The sequence below is a fragment of the Periplaneta americana genome, chromosome 11 (assembly GCF_040183065.1).
Source record: "Periplaneta americana isolate PAMFEO1 chromosome 11, P.americana_PAMFEO1_priV1, whole genome shotgun sequence".
Lineage (NCBI taxonomy): Eukaryota > Metazoa > Arthropoda > Insecta > Blattodea > Blattidae > Periplaneta > Periplaneta americana.
In genome coordinates this window covers 7,147,617-7,166,124 of record NC_091127.1, presented here as the reverse complement: position 1 = coordinate 7,166,124, position 18,508 = coordinate 7,147,617, and the positions used below count along the sequence as shown (strand labels likewise).

The 18,508-nt window shown below is 36.4% G+C and overlaps 1 protein-coding gene across 3 annotated transcripts in view; it reads left to right on the top strand.

The window, feature by feature from the left end:
- Window positions 1–18,508, top strand: part of Gga (ADP-ribosylation factor-binding protein Gga) — a 58,083-nt gene that overhangs the window by 27,691 nt on the left and 11,884 nt on the right. Inside the window, exons 6-11 of one of the 3 annotated variants that reach the window (XM_069838870.1) lie at window positions 488–688; window positions 1,271–1,465; window positions 6,431–6,566; window positions 9,562–9,806; window positions 16,095–16,210; window positions 17,519–17,663. In XM_069838870.1, coding sequence (XP_069694971.1) covers window positions 488–688; window positions 1,271–1,465; window positions 6,431–6,566; window positions 9,562–9,806; window positions 16,095–16,210; window positions 17,519–17,663 — 1,038 coding nt within the window. Of the gene's footprint in view, window positions 1–487; window positions 689–1,270; window positions 1,466–6,430; window positions 6,567–9,561; window positions 9,807–16,040; window positions 16,211–17,518; window positions 17,664–18,508 lie in introns of all 3 variants that reach the window. The other 2 variants (XM_069838869.1, XM_069838868.1) reach the window with 2 other exon arrangements.

Sequence of the window (18,508 nt, the reverse complement as noted above, 5' to 3'; positions counted from 1 at the left end):
CAAACATCCATAGAACTAATCTAAAATCTGCAATCCCTGTAACCTTGGACAATTCTCTCCAGTATATATTGAATACACCTCATCTTTGGAATGTGGTTGCTGAAATATACAACCAGCATCGTGCTTTTTACCCTTCATTTGTAAGAAGAGGAAAATCATAGTGAAACATAGTGGAACACGTGTTGTCAGCAAATAGCTGGATACAGTATGAAGATAGATAATTATGTTAGGTAAAGAATAGAATGCGTGCAGTTCTGCATTGTGTAACTTTCTCCATTTTCCTTAAATTCATCCCTCTTGGCCCCAAATATTTTCCTAAGACATTATTCTCGAACACCCTTAACCTCTGTTCCTCTGTCAAAGTGAGAGTCCAGAACAATTGGAAATATAACTATTTTATAAATTCTAACTTTCAGCTTTTTCGAGAGCAGACTATTTGATAAAAAATTATTGAAATTGTTGCTAACTTTTTTTTTTCACCTTTCAGATGAAGTATTGAGTGCAAGTGATGAATTAGGTCAAGTGTTCGATAAGTACACGGCCATAATTGTGCAAGGGAAAAGGCCTCAACCCCAAAATTCTACTACTAAATCAGGTTCCGCATCATTATTGGATTTAAGTACACCAAGTGAAGAAAAGTTACCACCGGTACCAGTTGAACTTCTTGGTAACCAGCTTGCAGATTTAGGTATTTTTATTACCAGTTCATTATACTTGTATCATAAACTGTTACCTGCATTCAAGTTGACGGTAACTTTCTCTCTGTCTCCTTTAAAATTGTTTTTGTCCTTCTCTGTTTCTGTATCTGTAATTTGGAGGAAAGATATCGGACCTCTTTCAAAATATAACATTTATGGATTTCTATTTCATGGAAATTATTTATGGGACATTAACTTACAAACTAATATTCTTGATTTCTTGTGTGTTTTGTATGACTGCAGTGACCATTTCTAATGTGTTACATTATGGTTTAATAACATAACTATCTTGAGAGGTACAATTGAAAGGTATGATATTTCTACGGACCATTTTCTTTGATGAAGTATTATGCTCTATTTGTTCATTACATTTCTTTAAGAATGCTGAAAATTCTTTGAAATACCTCCTATCTCTTGTTTCTTTTTGGTAAAATAAAGGAGAGTGAGATAAAAACAATTAGGGGTGTGTAAATGCAACTACAGTATATTCTTTGGTAAATTGTTCCCCTACATTTTTTATTGCCAGTGTTTTGTTTAGAACTTCATACTGAAATATATTTCACACATTGCAGGTTTAGAGCTAGGCACGCAAGTGTCAACTACTAGTCAGCCTTCAGGCACTATGGGAGATAAGCAATCAAATTTGGAAGCATTAGGAGATATCTTTGGCTCAATCGCCTCACCCAAGCCTCCTGGTCCTAGTCCATCGGCTGTGGGGGTCAACTCTATCCTGCAGCCAGTTTCTGTGCAGCAGAGTAATTCCAAAGGTAAGGAAATTATATGAATAAAACATAATTAATTTTATACATCTTGATTACACAACTTTTAACACTGTGTCACTTCGGAATATGTATGGTAAGACTTTCCTGTGTTAAATTTCAACGTATCTCGTTTACATGTTTCGACCTATTTATGGGTCATCTTCAGAACTGGTCGTTGTTGGTCTTGGCGCCACTTGTTCTGTTTCCTGTGAGGGTGTGTTCCTGTGGTATAGTGTAGAGTCAAAGAGTGTGTGTGTTTTGAACTTGAGTTGTGTGTTGAGAATTTCGTTGGGGTGTGTTTTTGTGTGTCTGTATATTTCATATTGTTCTAGTGTGTTTAGTTTCTGGCTTTTTGGTTGGATGTCCAGTATTTCCATGTCTGTGTTGTTGTCTTTGTAGGTGTGGTTGGCATTTGTGATGTGTTCTGCATATGTGGAGGTGTTTTGTAATTTTGTTATGGCTGTGATGTGTTCTTTGTAACGTGTTTGAAACGATCTGCCTGTCTGTCCTATGTAGAAGTTGTTGCAGGTGTTACATTTGAGTTTGTATACGCCTGTGTGGTTGTATTTGTTTGTGTTGTTTGTGTGTTGAGATGTTTTTGTAGAGTGTTATTTGTTCTGTATGCGATGTTGTAATTTAATTTCTTGAATGAGGTTGCAATTTTGTGTGTGTTTTTGTTTTCGTATGTTAGTGTGATGTATTCTTTGTGTTCTTGTGTTTGTGTTGTATTCTTATGTTTTTTTGTGATTATGTTTTGTGTTACGTATTATGTTGTCTATTATGTTGAGGTTGTATCTGTTTTCTTGTGCTATGTACGAGGGGGATCCAGGAAATAACGACCGTTCGCGCATACCTGCTGCGCAGCTGACTCCCCTTCCTTGTTTGAAGGTCAACTGGCTTCCTTAACATGTGTTCTCATAATGTTGTGAGTACTGGTTGCAACAAGTCGCCATTGTGCATTTTGTGTTACTTCAAAATGAACGACGTGATTGATAATCCCGCCGACTGTGAGGTGAGGAGTGTGATTCGATTTTTGAATGCCCGACATTTGAAACCTGCAGAAATTTACCGGCAATTGAAAGAAGTGTATGGTGATACTGTAATGAATGAAAGAAATGTGAGAAAATGGTGCGAAATGTTCAACAATGGGCGAACAAATGTCCACGATGAAACTCGACCCGGACGCCCATCACTCATCACAGAAGACCTGAAGACTAAAGTGAATGACAGAATCTTGCAAGACAGGCGCACATCACTCGACGAATTGCATATTACCTTTCCTGACATTTCTCGTTCTTTGCTTGGTGAAATCGTGTCGCAACATCTTGGCTACCACAAAATCTGTGCACGATGGGTTCCACAGCAACTGAGTGACCAACACAAAACTCAGAGAATGGCCTCAGCATTGACATTCTTGACGCGATATCACACAGATGGAGACGCCTTTCTTGATCAAATTGTGACTGGTGATGAGACCTGGGTGTCTCACAACACCCCAGAGGCCAAGCGCCAATCACGTCAGTAGCATCATCCCTCATCACCCAAGAAACCGAGAAAATTCAAACAGACTCTCTCAACACAAAAAGTCATGGCTGCTGTCTTTTGGGATCGCAAAGGTGTTCTTTTGCTGGATTTCATGCCAAAAGGCACTACGATCAATGCAAATCGTTATTGTGAGACTTTACGAAAACTACGGCGAGCCATCCAAAACAAGAGGCGAGGAATGCTTTCGAGAGGAGTTGTGCTTCTTCACGACAACGCCCGCCCGCACACTGCTGCTTCAACTCGAGAATTGCTGGATCAATTCGGTTGGGAAATCTTTGATCATCCGTCCTATAGTCCAGACCTTGCTCCTAGCGATTTTCACCTTTTCACTAAGCTGAAAGACTTTCTGGGTGGTACGCGTTTTGGAAGTGATGAAGAGTTGAAGAAGACAGTGAACACCTGGCTTAGTGAACTGGCGGCAGAGGAGTATAACACGGGAATTCTAAAGCTAGTGAACAGATACGACAAATGTTTAAATGTAGGTGGTGATTATGTAGAGAAGTAAAGTAAGCTTCAGTTATGTAACAGACTTTGTTTTTTCAAATAAATATATTTTTTTAATTATTACAACAAAACGGTCGTTATTTCCTGGATCCCCCTCGTATTTGATTGTGTTTAGCTCTTCTTTGTGATCATGTTGGTTCATTGGTATGTTGAGTAGTCTGTGTACCATTGTTCGGAATGCAGCTTGTTTGTGTTGTGTGGGGTGGTTGGATGTGTTGTGGTATTGGTATCAGATATCAGATTCTATTTCTGTGGCTCCAAGGCAAAATGTGATGCCATTTTTACAGTTTTTCAGGAGTAAACATTGAAAGATTGAACGACTTTATAAAATCATAGGAATCGTGTTTCATAACAACCAGTTAGAGATAAAAATAGTGGAGATATGCATGCAGTAAGGATACTATCAGGATGCACAGCACATCGCAATAGGTTATTTTCGCCAAAAATTGACATACCGCCTTTTGCCTTGGAACCACAAATTTGGTGTCACTGTTAGAATCAACTTTTATGTTTCCATTTTATAGGTTTTTTTAAAATCACTCTTTCGCACTGGCTTAAAATATTGAACTAGTTGCTGGTGCTTTTCCAGCGCTTTTCTGTCCTAGAATAAGTTTGACTGTCTTCCACACCATGTTGATCCTCCTCCAGTCTTGACACTGAATTGCTAGCTATTGATGCTGCTCTTCAGTGTGTTACTGAAAAATCTATTTGCATACTTACCGACTCCAAGGGGGCTATATTTAATATAATTAAATATGTACCAAACCTATACGCACATAGAATTATTCCAATTCAGAAACAACTAAGTAAACTAAAAAAGCTCCAAAAAGAAATAACATTTCAGTGGATACCTAGTCATTGTGGTATACCTGGAAACGAGAAAGTCGATAATATTGCAAAACAGGCAACATATTTGCAACCAACACCTCTTCAAGTGATGTCTCTATCCAGTGCTTTTGCTTCAGTAAAGTCTCATTTTACAAACCTATAGATCAACAATTGGCTCTCTTCTGACAAAGGAAAAATTTTACAGTCTGTACAAAAGAAACCAAATGACCTGGAAATGTACAAAAACTTGCCCAGACATGTTCAAACATTTTTAACAAGAGCCAGAACAGGTCACATTGTCACTCAATTGTACCTACACCGATTTCACATTTCTGATAATCCTATTTGTGTGTGGTGTAATAATCATGATGAAGATCTGGAACACATTCTTCTATACTGTCCGTCCATAAACCACTAAGAAGTAAATTAAAATCATCAGTACCAGTTGCAGAAGACACAGCTCTGCAGTATATATTGACTACACCCCAACTCTGGCTACTAGCAACAGGCATCTATAATGAACACCGATCAAAATACCCCTCATTTCTCGTGAAAAACAACAACTGAATAGACTACAGTGGACTTTATGTTGTCAGCAAACAACTGGATACGTTAAGAAGATTGATTGATTGATTGATTAGACTGTGTGCCAAGAAGTAATACTATTCTGTTGCATTCAGTATTATAGCTGCTATGTTCGAAGTATTGAAAGTCTTTTAGTCTCAGTTGATGCGTGCGAAAAAAACACAGTTTTGATTTTTGGTGGTTTTTATTTCTTGCTTTACAGGAACAAAAATACGCACATCACGAGAGGATTCTAAGAGAAATTTTATATTTCTGTTTTCCGAGGTATAATTTTTCCATAGTAATATTTCAAGGTGAAGATTAAGTATGCATAAAAGAATATCATTTTATTGGAAGTACAAGTTCTTCCAAAAAAATTTAGTTTACTCTCTCTGAAAAAAAAAAAAATGACTACCACACATGTATGAGAGAAACATTGGCACAAATTACATAATGTATTTTTTATTTATTTATTTGGCTGTAGTGCATTACAATTTTGAATGGCAACATTGACCTCTGGTCATATAGCTATCATTCACTTTACAACATACAGTTTTTATACATACATAGACAGCTCTACGTACAATAACATTGCAACTGCATCATTAACTCAGACAACAACATTGAAACTGTGTAACAAAACGTTGATTTACATCTTTTGTAAGCATATGCTGTTAAAAAAAATTAAAAGTTAAAATTTCACAGACATTTCTAATTTAATCTATGTCTGCATTTTCTTTCTTTCATTCTGGTGAAACGTCATTTACATATAATTTTTAAATAATTTTCAGTCTAATTCTGACATACGTGCTACAAATCTACGACATTGGCATCCCATCTTTACTTCCTTTCTGAGGAAAACAGTGTTAAGTATATATTACCCCAAAAAAACTTGTCTTTGACCAAGTTTGAACCCATTAACATTGGATCTGTGGAGTAAGGGTTAGTGCGTCTGGCCGTGAAACCAGGCGGCTCGGGTACGATTCCCGGTTAGGGCAAGTTACCTGCTTGAGGTTTTTTCCGGGGTTTTCCCTCAACCCAATATGAGCAAATTCTGGGTAACTTTCGGTGTTGGACCCTGGACTCATTTCACCAGCATTATCACCTTCATATCATTCAGACGCTAAATAACCTAAGATGTTGATAAAGCGTCGTAAAATAACCTACTAAAATAAAATTGGATCTTATGGAAGCATGGTAATTACTTGACGACTTCATGTCCCTGAGCATGACCAATGTCACAGAGAAAGTAACTTAAGATAAGGAGAAACGAACAAATGATGCTTTAAACACGAATTACTTGCATCTCTGTATGTTAGTGAAATGATAATTACTTGACCACTAGGTACAAAAATGACTTGAAACTTTAAGAAGTTTAGAGTGTGAAGGCACTGTGAATGGTTACAGGTCATAATCTGGCTGTTACTTTTTATAATCTTTTTCTTTGTACATAATATGAATGAGCGTTAAAAACAAAGGAGGATTAAAAGAGGGAAACTGAAAATGAATTTTCCGATATTTACTTTTCAGCAGGAACATCTCCTTCAGCCGTTGAACCAGAGAAACCTAGCAAGTTGAAGGCTTTGGAAGATTTAGATGCACTCGGGAAATCTCTTTTGAAACAGAGCTTACCCTCGTCTTGTAAAGTGGGATCACAATTTACAAGGTATGTGTGATTTCATATATTTTTGCGGTCTTACTAATAAAAACTCTATATACAGACGTTTAACGTCTTATACTTATACAATGAGTAGCTCGTTTATAAGTCGTGTGTAAATTCCTTACTAATAATCACTACATACGTCGTGTATAACAGTACAACTGTTACACAGCTACGTCATAGTTTCGTCATTACTTCGTTACGAAAGATAATAGAATATCTGAGGTTCTCTACTGGATCTGGTAGAGCGCACTAGTGTGGCGTGTTAAATATCGATAGTACAACTGGCTCTAATCGATTACCACACTACATTTTGGTCAAAGAGTACAAGCTACAGCAATATTATTCTAATAATTCTATGATCTTTGGTTTGTTCTTCTGTGGTTACAAGGTAAACATCATAAAATGACAGTCGATACGAACAGCTGTTAGAGGGGCGGCCATTTTTTCTCTATATACAACGCTTAAACAAGGGGTTTCGTGTATATAACTACTGCAAAGCAATTCCCATTGTATAGTTACAGGCTGTTTATACGTCCATAGCTTATTCACGATTTATTAGTAACGTTTTCTGTCTGAACTCTGCATAAGTCTCATATAAAAACTATACACAGTTTATTAGTAAGACTGTTGGTGTATGATTATGATGATAGTGAAAGTATCTAATGAAATTTGGTACAGCTAGTATGACATTCATCTTTGCATTGCTATTCATTACAAAAAAACTCTCGTCTTCGATTTCACAAAGATGAATTGTGAATATCTGTCATACATACCTAACATAGAAGCTGAAACTTGAAACATTTTTGTTTGGCAAATTATTTTTAGATTGTAGTGGTAAAGTATTGGACAGTTATGTGTTTTATTTCCTCATTTATTTAAATAACACCTATGTATGGAGTTTATTGTATGATTCTACAATTTTATAAGCTCACATTTCATTAAAATGTACAGACCTTGTATTGCAAACTTACATAGAAAACTATTAAATAGATATTATTTGAATATAAAATCTAAGCCATGTATTGTATAACACTGAAATTTTGTAGGCTAATTAGGTTTAGGATGCTACGTTTATTAACACTTCAGTTTTTAAACTTTGAAGTACCACTAACGAAATAGTATAAAAGTTTAATTAGTATTTGAAGGGTTCAGAACCATAGTGGGCCAAGCGCCATTTACTAAAATCGTAGAAAAGAAGGGTTAAAATTAAGTTATTACCATAATTCAATGGAAACATATAGCAAGTAGTATAAAGTATACACATTAAAACTAAATGATATGTCAATATGTCAATGATATGTCATGCACTTAACTTTAACCCTTGCTTTCTCCGTTTTTAATAAATGGCGCTTGGCCCACTATGGCTCTGAACCTTTCATTTAGAAATGTCATGTAAAGTAGCAGATTAAAACAGTATTGCCCTCGAATATGTACAAGTTGTTATAAATTGTATTGACAAGAAGCATTTAGAAGAACTGCATTTTTTACTTGTTTCATTTTTAGATTGATGTAAGAAATGATATGAAATGATCATCTAAGTCTTACCTTTTGTTCAGAACACATCAGTGGTGTAAGTTTGCTTCCTAAAAGTGTGAAGATAGTTACCAAAAGTGAACAGAAATGGTGCTTTTTCATCCACTGCAAAGTATATTTTTAAATGTTATTTAATGACGCTTTATCAACTGCAAAGTTAATACTGTATTAAGTGAAATTGAAATGGTAATTTGGCAAGATGAGTCCGAGAATTCACCATGGTATTACCTGGCATTTGTCTTATGATTGGGGAAAACCTTGAAAACCCATAGGTAGGTATTCAGCCTTAGCATGATTCGAACCCATGCCCGAGTACATGTTTGGAGCACAAGCCCAGATCATTTACACTTGAGCTAAGCTAGTGACCCTAAGATGTTCTTAGTGAAATACAGTTGCAGTGTATGAGCTGTTCAGAGCAAAAGTGGTGTAAGTCATAATTGGATAATGAGGTTTAAAGTAAAAATTCTGTGAAATACAGAATTTATTTAAATTATTAGTAGTCAGTGGATAGCAAGAAGGACATATTAATTGCTACTTTGCGCTGTATTTTACAGAATGTTTACTTTAACCCTCATTACCCATTTCTGACTTACACCACTTTTGCTCTGAGCGGCTCGTATAATACTCTCTTAAGGGGTTAGGTACAGCTTAAAGGAGTAAAATTTTGGAAATATTCAACACTTTTTTCCTCCATTACTGTTCCTTGTACAATAATGAAAATTAGTATGTGTAAAACACTGTCCTTCTGCTATATGATAAAAATATTTTTACGATTTAAAAAAAATTATATATATATTTTTTTCAAAATCCAAAATGGTGGCAGTTCACTGTGCGGTGATGAAGCGTTTCCCTCATAACTCAAAAACTATCCAACATTCTGTGACGAAATTTTTTGTGTGCATTTATGCATGTCATATCTACAATATGATGCAAGATCACTTCTCTATCTTTGCTAGATTGTCTGATAAAAAATAAATTCATTTTAAAAAATGGTCAAATATCAATATTTTTTTCTAACTCAAAATAAAAAAAAATATTATTTATTAAGGAATGTAGTTGAAAGAGCATGATATTGTAAACATGAGTTTCAGCAATAAAATAAAAGAGAGAGAACATAAAAAAGTTAACAAGTTTATGAGTTATGAGGGAAACGCTTCATCACTGCACAGTGAACTGCCACCGTTTTGAATTTTGGAAAAAAAAAAAAATAATAATAATAATTTTTTGTAAATCATAAAAATATTTTTTTCATATAGCAGAAGGACAGTGTTTTACACATACTAATTTTCATTATTGTACAAGATACAGTAATGGAGGAAAAAAATGTTGAAAATCTCCAAAAATTGTACTGCTGTAAGCTGTACCTAACCCCTTAATCAAATGAACATGAAGGGCATATGTTTCTCTGTGTAAAGAAGCTGAAAATGGCTAGCAGAGTAACAAATTACTGTGGATTGTGTTACAGACCTGCGGCTAAAGTTCCTATGAATCTCTTAAGCAAGACTACTACTGAAGGCAGCCACAACCAGTCTTCGGCTGACGCACTGCTAACTGTGGGCACGGGTGGTGGAGATGCCGTTTCTCCCACCTCCAGTATGGATCTTGATTTCCTTATTGGCGATGCAGTGAAGGCGAGGAGTAACGAAGCAACAAGTGGCCCGGGAGATGGAGGTGGAGGCAGGAGTTCAACGTCATCCGATTTGCTTAATGGTAAGTGTTAAATATGTTGTTGTTGTTGTTATCTAATGCCGGGCTTTGGCAACGAAGCCATTAGCATTCTTGCTCTCCAATATTTCTCTGTGGTGGATCCATCAGGTAGAACTTCACAGGGTATGAGATGATCTTCAGTCATTTCTTCTTCTTTGTTGCATAGAGGGCAATTTGGATTTGTGTAAATTCCTATTTTATTCAAGTGTTAGTCGACCTGGTTGGCGAGTTGGTATAGCGCTGGCCTTCTATGCCCAAGGTTGCGGGTTCGATCCCGGGCCAGGTCGATGGCATTTAAGTGTGCTTAAATGTGACAGGCTCATGTCAGTAGATTTACTGGCATGTAAAAGAACTCCTGCGGGATAAAATTCCGGCACATCCGGCAACGCTGATATAACCTCTGCAGTTGCGAGCGTCATTAAATAAAACATAACATTATTCAAGTGTTTGGCCAAATAATCGTGTTCTGTAAGCAGTCTGAATTTTGCTACTGCAGATTTACGTGGGATTTCTGGAATAATTTCTGTTTTTTTTTATTAAAATGCTCCATTTTTTATGTTTGGCTTTGGTACATAGTGCTTGGTTTTGCTTGATTTTATATTTATTTTTAATTAGTCTTTTGATGGATGTAAAAGGTAGGCTTGTATTTGTATTCTGGCAATATAAATATGTTGTTGTTATCTAATGCCGGGCTTTGGCAACGAAGCCATTAGCAGTGTTAAATATAGCAGTCTCCTTGTTGTGAATATTATCTTAACTTAACGGCATTTATAAACTTGCAGCATCCTAAACATTTTTTTTTACTGATGGTGGGTACCTGACTTTTTGTCATTCACCAGAGGCAGGTCTATGCTACACCCTCTATGAGATGAGATGATGATGGAAATTTGCTGGGATGCCAGAAGGGAACCGGAGCACCCGTAGAAAACTCCTGTGTTATATAGACCACCAGCTTGCACAACACAAGTTATAAATTAGGGGTATACCAGGAACCGAACCCGGGCCACAACAAGTCCAGCACTCTAGCCTCTAGACCACCATGGCGGCTGCATCCTAAACATCGAAAATCTTGTTATTTCATTATTAAGAAGGGACTGAACTGAAAAATAGATAAATATGGTCTAAAAATGCGGTTTTTCATTTTTACATTAAAAAAATTCTAAATGTTATTGTGAATCATTTCACGAAGTTTCATTTGCACATTCCACTTTTGACAGGTGTTTCTAAGGTCGTACACTATCTATTTAAATACCACGATGGATCACACCTACTCCCTCTGCAAGGTTTCCTCTATTTATTTCAAAATTACTGTAGTTTTCCTCAGTTTTCTAACTGATTGTTTGCATATTGAGACATAGAGTCCATTTCATATTGTACATACGTATGTGTGTCCAACTGATAGCAGAGTTTCAGGATGTATGTAAAATGTATTTAAACTTTGATATCTATTTTCTCGGTTTAAATTTTTTCTACACATTCGCTTCTTCAAAATGTATATACTTCCACATTTATTGACATATTATTCTGAAATTTTTTTCTGCTGTTTCAGTGTATTACAATATTTCAAAATTGGCATTCAGTGTTGTGTAGTGTAAAGTATGATTGGGTCTAAAAATGTTTAATTCCCTAATATGCTTGATATTTTTTCTTTTTACTTTTTAAATGCTTAAATTTAATAATTTTTAATTCAAAACATAATTAGACATTGAGCAAACTAAATGTTGTTCTAATGCCAGGCATTTAACAATAAAGTCATTTGACCTCTTGCACTCCAATATTTTTCAAAGATATTATCATGACCAGCCACTGAAACACAGATTTTGAGATAAAATGGCAAGTTGTAGCCGATTTAAGTGAACACCATATTTTAAAGTTTTGTTGGCTACTTCATTCACACACAACCCCCAGAATGTCTGGAGGACCACACCTGCTGTTGGTCGACGGGTCCAGTGGACCTAGCTGGGAGATCTTGTTGATCACCAGCTTTCCCTCCTTAAGCCACTGGAGGACGATTTTAGTGCCATAGCAGGTCAGCACTAGGAACAGAAAAGTAGGAAGGGTATGAAGGAAAGTAAACTAAATATCAGTTATGTTTTACCATGCCATAAGCTACTTTGAGAAAAAAAAAGATATAAAAAATTTGTGAAATTGTGGCACAAAGTAGGAATTATATGACTATCATAATATTAACGTAAAATTAATATGAATAATTAATAATGTCATATTTCTGACACTACAGCTTTTAAAATTTGTATGTATGTGCAAAGTAATGCCCAGAACTAGTATGCAAAAAATAATTTGTGTATCTTTTACAGTTTAGAAATTGCCAAAATTCAGTTCACCCCCCCCCCCCCCCTTAATAATACAGTAAAACCTCGATAAGACGTGGCCGCTTATTATGCTATCTGGTGTAATACGTTTTTTTTGTCCGGTCCCTGCACATTTCATATATAACGCCTTTATAAAATACCCCGTTTGTTGCGCTCAAGTCCCGCATAATACGCTGTTTTTGTGGAATATTTTCGATGTAATTTTCAGTAATGTACTGTAACAGCAATGAAACATCTTGGTCATTGAACTCACCGGTGCCATTAACCTTAAGAGTATTGGGTATTCGACCCTTCACCTGCACATTTAAACCTTCATACTTCGTACCTTAGTATACCCCCCCCCCCCTCCTGTTACGCTCTCTTATTCGACACCTTACCTGCGCGCTTAAAGCCTGCATACAGTTACAATACCCCACCCTCTTGCTAACCCTCTCTCTCAAACCGCATTCCTCACTCGGCCGTAATAAAATTCTGGAAATTTTTGCTGGGCAGTTTGTTGTCCTTTAGTGTATTGAAGTGTGTGTGAATGTCATTACAATGAGTGTTAAACGAAAAACTCTTTTGTGTTGGAAAAATTGGAAATCTTACGAAAGTACAATGAGAACAGTACTCTTACTCAGAAACAACTCTCTGATTCATTAGGAATCCCATCATCGACATTAAGAACGATAATAAAAAATCGCGACTCAATCACTACAGCTGCGACAGTGGGAGGATGTAATCGCAGAAACTGAATTGTGGTAAACATGAGAACTTGGAGAACTCGCACACGGCAAACAACTATAAATGAATTTTTTTCCGAAAGAATTAAGTACAGTACATATTGTAAATGTCTTTAACGTACAGTACAGTAATTACATAATGGAGTAATACTGTATTATCTTTCATGAATCATGTATTTCAATAAAGAAAAGTGCTAATAGATACTGTATATAAGTCAAAATTAGTATACCCGCCTAATGCGTGGTTTACACCCGATCCCTTGAACAGCGTCTTATCGGGGTTTTACTGCATTCACTATTCAGTTTGTGTCATACAAAAGAACCTCAAGTAGTTTGTCCAGTTCATATTATCTTAAAAATGCTGTAATCACCATTGTATTGCCAGCTTACAGTTCCTATTCCCAGATACAGTTGGCTCTGCTGGCTGACTCTTTGTGGTGCTCTGTGAAATTTCCTAAGTGATACCTTTGTGTCATAGTTGTTGTGAGCAATTACACTGAATAACAAAAAAAACACTTTCGGTGGATATCTTGGTACCCAACAGGCGTTCTAAGACAACTGAAACATGCCGATTCCAAATATACAAACCATTTGTCTCAATTACCCACTGTTCTTGAGATATACACAGAAAATGGATGTAGGTAAATTCTCATTTTTAAATAGAACTATAAATGATTGGAATGACCTACCTGCAGCGGTCTTTGAGGGCTGTCCTTCCTTAAGGAGATTCAAGAATAATTTAAAAAGTTGTATATAAAGTGAAAATTAAAATTAAGGTGACATTCAACATTTAATTTTTTTAAGGTGACATGTATTTATCTAGGCTGACGAGTTTACTTTCTTGGTTTGAATTGTAAATTATTTAAAACTAGCGTGTAAGAGGGCCTTAGACTAGAAATGTTTAGTTTAAATGTAGTTCTGTTTATAAGTATGCATAAGGATGTAATTATTTGACTTATTTGAACTGTTGTATCAGTGAAGCGAGGTGAGTCAGTGAAGTTATGGTTTTACAGTGCAGTGAACAGTTCCGATCAGTGATAATTTATAGCGTCAATGAAATGTGTTCTATAGTGTCAGTGAAATGTGTTACAGAGTGTCAGTGAAATGTGTGCTAAAGTGTCAGTGAAATGCGTCATAGTGCCACTACAGGGAATGAGATGAGAGTAAAGTGAAAGACTATTGAAACTTATGTAGGACCTATAGATAATTATGTAGGTTGTATTGTAAAATTAGGTATTTTATTTTATGTTTTATTATTATTGTGTTAAATTGTATTGTGTATTATTATTGTATTGTGTGTAAAATTGTATATGTGTTGTAAAATTGTATTGTGTATTGTAAATTTTATTGTGTATTGGTTATCATTTTATTGTGTATTGTTAATATTGTATATACCACTGCCACCGGGTGCTTGCCCACTTGCAGTGTAAATAAATACATACAATATACGACATCAACCATTATGTATAAGAAGTCACAGAGAGAAGTTTCAGTAGAGCATTTATTGCTACATGGAGTACAAATGAACATGGCTTTAGCTAAGAAAATGGTGCAGTTGCGCCACATAACACATAATTATAGTAGTAATATTTCAGTACCGTCCTGTAAGTCTTGGAAGTGGCTGTCTGCAATGGTCTTCCTCATTTGTGGACCTATGAACACACCTTCTTTCACTTTCGCGTAACTCAACTCTGGAAACTTGTTACACAGGTACCAAAAAGCATCTGAGTCGGTGTCTAGTGCCTTCACGAAATTCTTCATGACTCCCAGCTGTATATGAAGCGGTGACATGATAACTTTGTCATGCTCAACCCACGGCACACGAAGGCTGCATTCTATTTCTGAACGGCCAATTGTTCTTTATGTGATGGTTCTTTCTATTTGTGATGTCCCATTTGCAGATGAAACAGCAGTACTTGGTGTACTCTGTCTGCATTCCCATGAGAATAGTGATAACGTTTAAATGACCACAGATACACCAATTGTACTTGCGACAGCGTATTTTTTCTAGAAATAGCGACATGGTTTCGTACGTATCTTTCAGGTGCGTAGAATATGCAAACGGTACTGACGCATATCTGTTTCCATTGTGTAATAATATTATTTACTACCTTCAAACTTGTCTTAGGTGAGTCTATGAACAGTCGCCATGCTTCAATGCTGTGTTCTAACTGAAGCTTGACATAAGATCTTGAATGTCCATGCATTATTAAATAGTATCACTCATTGCAAAGAACTTCACAAGTTCTTTATGTCTGTGCCGAAACTGTGAAGTCGTAACCAATGCAAGTAAATTAAATTGTTTAAAACGTGAACCGAGCAGTTCAGCTTGGCCTTTTGTTAGTGCCCGTACGAATCGCAAAGTTGAGCATTATTCATTAAATGAATATCTTCTCTAGGCTGGTAGTAGTCAAGAGTCTGGGTCGTTGGTAGGAGATGAAAGAGGACTGTCTTCTTGCGTTTCTTCATTAACTGTGTATTCTGCAGGTGCTGTTGGTATTGGACAAGTGACGGGGTCATGTGAAATTGGTTTAGAAACTGAAGGAACGTCTGGATACTTTACAGATGCACTAGTTTTGTAGGAGAATCCGGTGACGTTTGACGAAAACAAATAACAGTCTGTGGTGTGGTTGCTTGACTCACGCCATATCACAGGAATTCCAAATGTCAGGTGGTTGTTGTTCTTCCTTCCTTATCCAACCGCACAAGTTGCATGCATAGATCAAACAGATGAACTGTGGTGCCCACGACTTACCACTATTCACTTTCGAATCAAAGTATGGTTCATATTATGTTTTCTTAAGAAACTGTGTAAAAGTTTTCCGATGGAATTTGTCTCTTACATAGCCGCACACGTATCAAAACACATCTGGTGAAATTCTACATCATCTGGAAAAACGACAAAAAAATTCGACGAAGTGTTCCATGTAAAAATAAAATTTCGTCGATAATTTCAAAACCTGACGTGATAGCGCAAAACGGTTTTCAGATTTGAAATCAGCATGAAAAACTACATTAGAAATATTAAACATCATGTCAGATATGTACCACTTGTTTATCAGTGTTACGGGTGTCACAAGTGCTCTGTGGGCTGGATACACGTCCTGTGAAGGAAGACAGAAGTAACCATTAAGTTGAGTGGTCACTAACCATCTTCATATTGTATATATACATTATTTTCGCAGGTTCTCTAGTGAATGGTAGTGGTGCAGATGATTCCATGGTTGATCTGTCTGAAGATGTTGCAGAGCTAACACACGAAGAATCTGCAGCTAGTGGTGCAGGCTCCATCAGTGAGCAGAACAGCAGACTAGCAGAGGCGTTGATGTCAGCTTCCACACGACAAGGGACTGAGGTAGCCTACAACTTGCCTTCCACACTTAAAAAAAATTGAGTACATGCCAGTTCCAAGCATCTCATGTTCATATAACAGTGTGTCATCATGAAACATTGGTTGCTGTCAGCATACTTTGTAGCAGAAATGGACGAAGATTCACATGTTAACCATAACAATCTAATTCTAATATACTGTATATGAGTGTATGGTTGTTAAATACCACATTGAAACCTCTTTACTTAGCATAATGAAATAAGGAAATTAAATGCGGAATAAATATGGGAAATTCCTATTATTATTCGGTTGAGAAGCTTTTGTCATCTAGTCTGCTCTAAAAATGCCGTTCTGTATGGTTGTGAAACTTGGATTCTCACTTTGAGAGCGGAACAGAGTCAAGAGTGTTTGAGAATAAGGTGCTTAGGAAAATATTTGGGACTAAGAGGGATAAAGTTACAGGAGAATGGAGAAAGTTACACAACGCAGAACTGCACGCATTGTATTCTTCACCTGACATAATTAGGAACATTAAATCCAGATGTTTGAGATGGACAGGGCATGTAGCATATATGGGTGAATCCAGAAATGCTTATAGAGTGTTAGTTGGAGGGTCAGAGGGGAAAAGATCTTTGTGGAAGTCGAGACGTAGATGGAAGGATAATATTAAAATGGATTTGAGGGATTTGGGATATGATGGTAGGGACTGAATTAATCTTGCTTAAGATAGGGGCTCGAAATCGAAAAAGAGGGGAGAATTGGGAGGACAAATTTAAAAGGTACGCAAAACGCGTCCTTGCAAGGGGTTGGGGGCTGTAAGAAACTAAATAAGTGAGCTCCAAGCCTGTTGGCCACTAGTCTCACTCCGGATTACGCTGCTCCACTGAAGGAGCTCTAGAAAATTTTGAAGGGGAAAACCGAAAATGGATGTAACCTCTTAGGTACCACATACGCGAGGGGGATGGGGCTGATGGCAGGCTTATATAAGGGCGTCAATGAACCTCTGGGCTCTATAAAAGCCATTTGTAAGTAAGTAAGTAGAAATGCTATCTTAGTAAATATAGCAGTTTACCGTAACAATAATAAGAAGTTGAGATGTGTGTATTTTCTGTACTGTGTACATGTGAACAGTGTATTTTCATTCACTGGGTGTTGCTATGTAGCACAAAGCATAAACATCGCAAATGAACAAATATGATTCAGCACATCAGTGGTTTTATTCTTCTGCTTACCATATATGAATAGATTCGATTGTAGACAGTCTTCATAAGAAAACAGACTACTCTTTCTTTGTATTCATCATGTTAATCTGAGTCCATTTGTGATGCGCAGGCGCTAGAGTCGAGCAGTGGGACCAACACTGCTGCCGTCAGCAATGGAGGTGTTAATGTTTCCAGCACGGTAAATTCGCCAGCCAGGAGAGTTGAAGTGAAGCCCCTTACTGATATTTCTGTCCCTCTAGAGACCATCAAACCAGGTAATTCGCACAAAATTACTCAACAACAGAACACTGAAACTATTAAGTACAGACAGTAGTGATTTTGTACTTGCTGAATGGGTAGAAAGAAGTTTTAATAGACGGAAGTCCTTATTTCAGTACCTGATTTTTAGTAATAAATAACATCCTTGATATGCAATCCAGAAAACGAAAGTTTAACTCCTTATTTGTGTGAATATTAAATTATTATTTCATTCATGTATGTCTTTCGGATAATAATTTGAGAAAATAGTATCATTCAAAACATAATGAAGAAACCGAATTTTTACAAAATACATAAAATGTTTGTGGAAGTATGTCATAATTGTGACATTTCTTTGAACGCCATAAATGTATAATTATATTGTTCACATATGGTGATGTTACTGTGAGTTACTTTATTGTTATTATTGTTTTTATTATTGTCATCATCATCATGTTTCGTTCGTATAGATTGTTATACAGCGTATTGGTTGCAGACATAAATAACAATACTTACATCTTGTAAAAATGTCTTTACTACAGGATGATGGGATATCAAACAGAAGAAAGAAGCAACAATTGAATTCTGTTTTAAATCCTTTAGTTTTATTACCTAAATGGTGAAGTTCGAAGTACTATAAGAAATGTGTGAAATTTGTTCAATTCATTGAGTCCCACATATTTGTAGATTTCTTTTTAACCTATTTTGACACAGTATTCTGAATTAAGCTGCATGTACACGAGGGTTAGGGAAAGAGACACTTTTAAGGTAAGCGTTCACTACATCGTATCGCACTCCTCGTACGAATCGCACGCAACGGATATTTTAAGTGCAGTGCGTTCACTGTAACGGCTCCACCTCA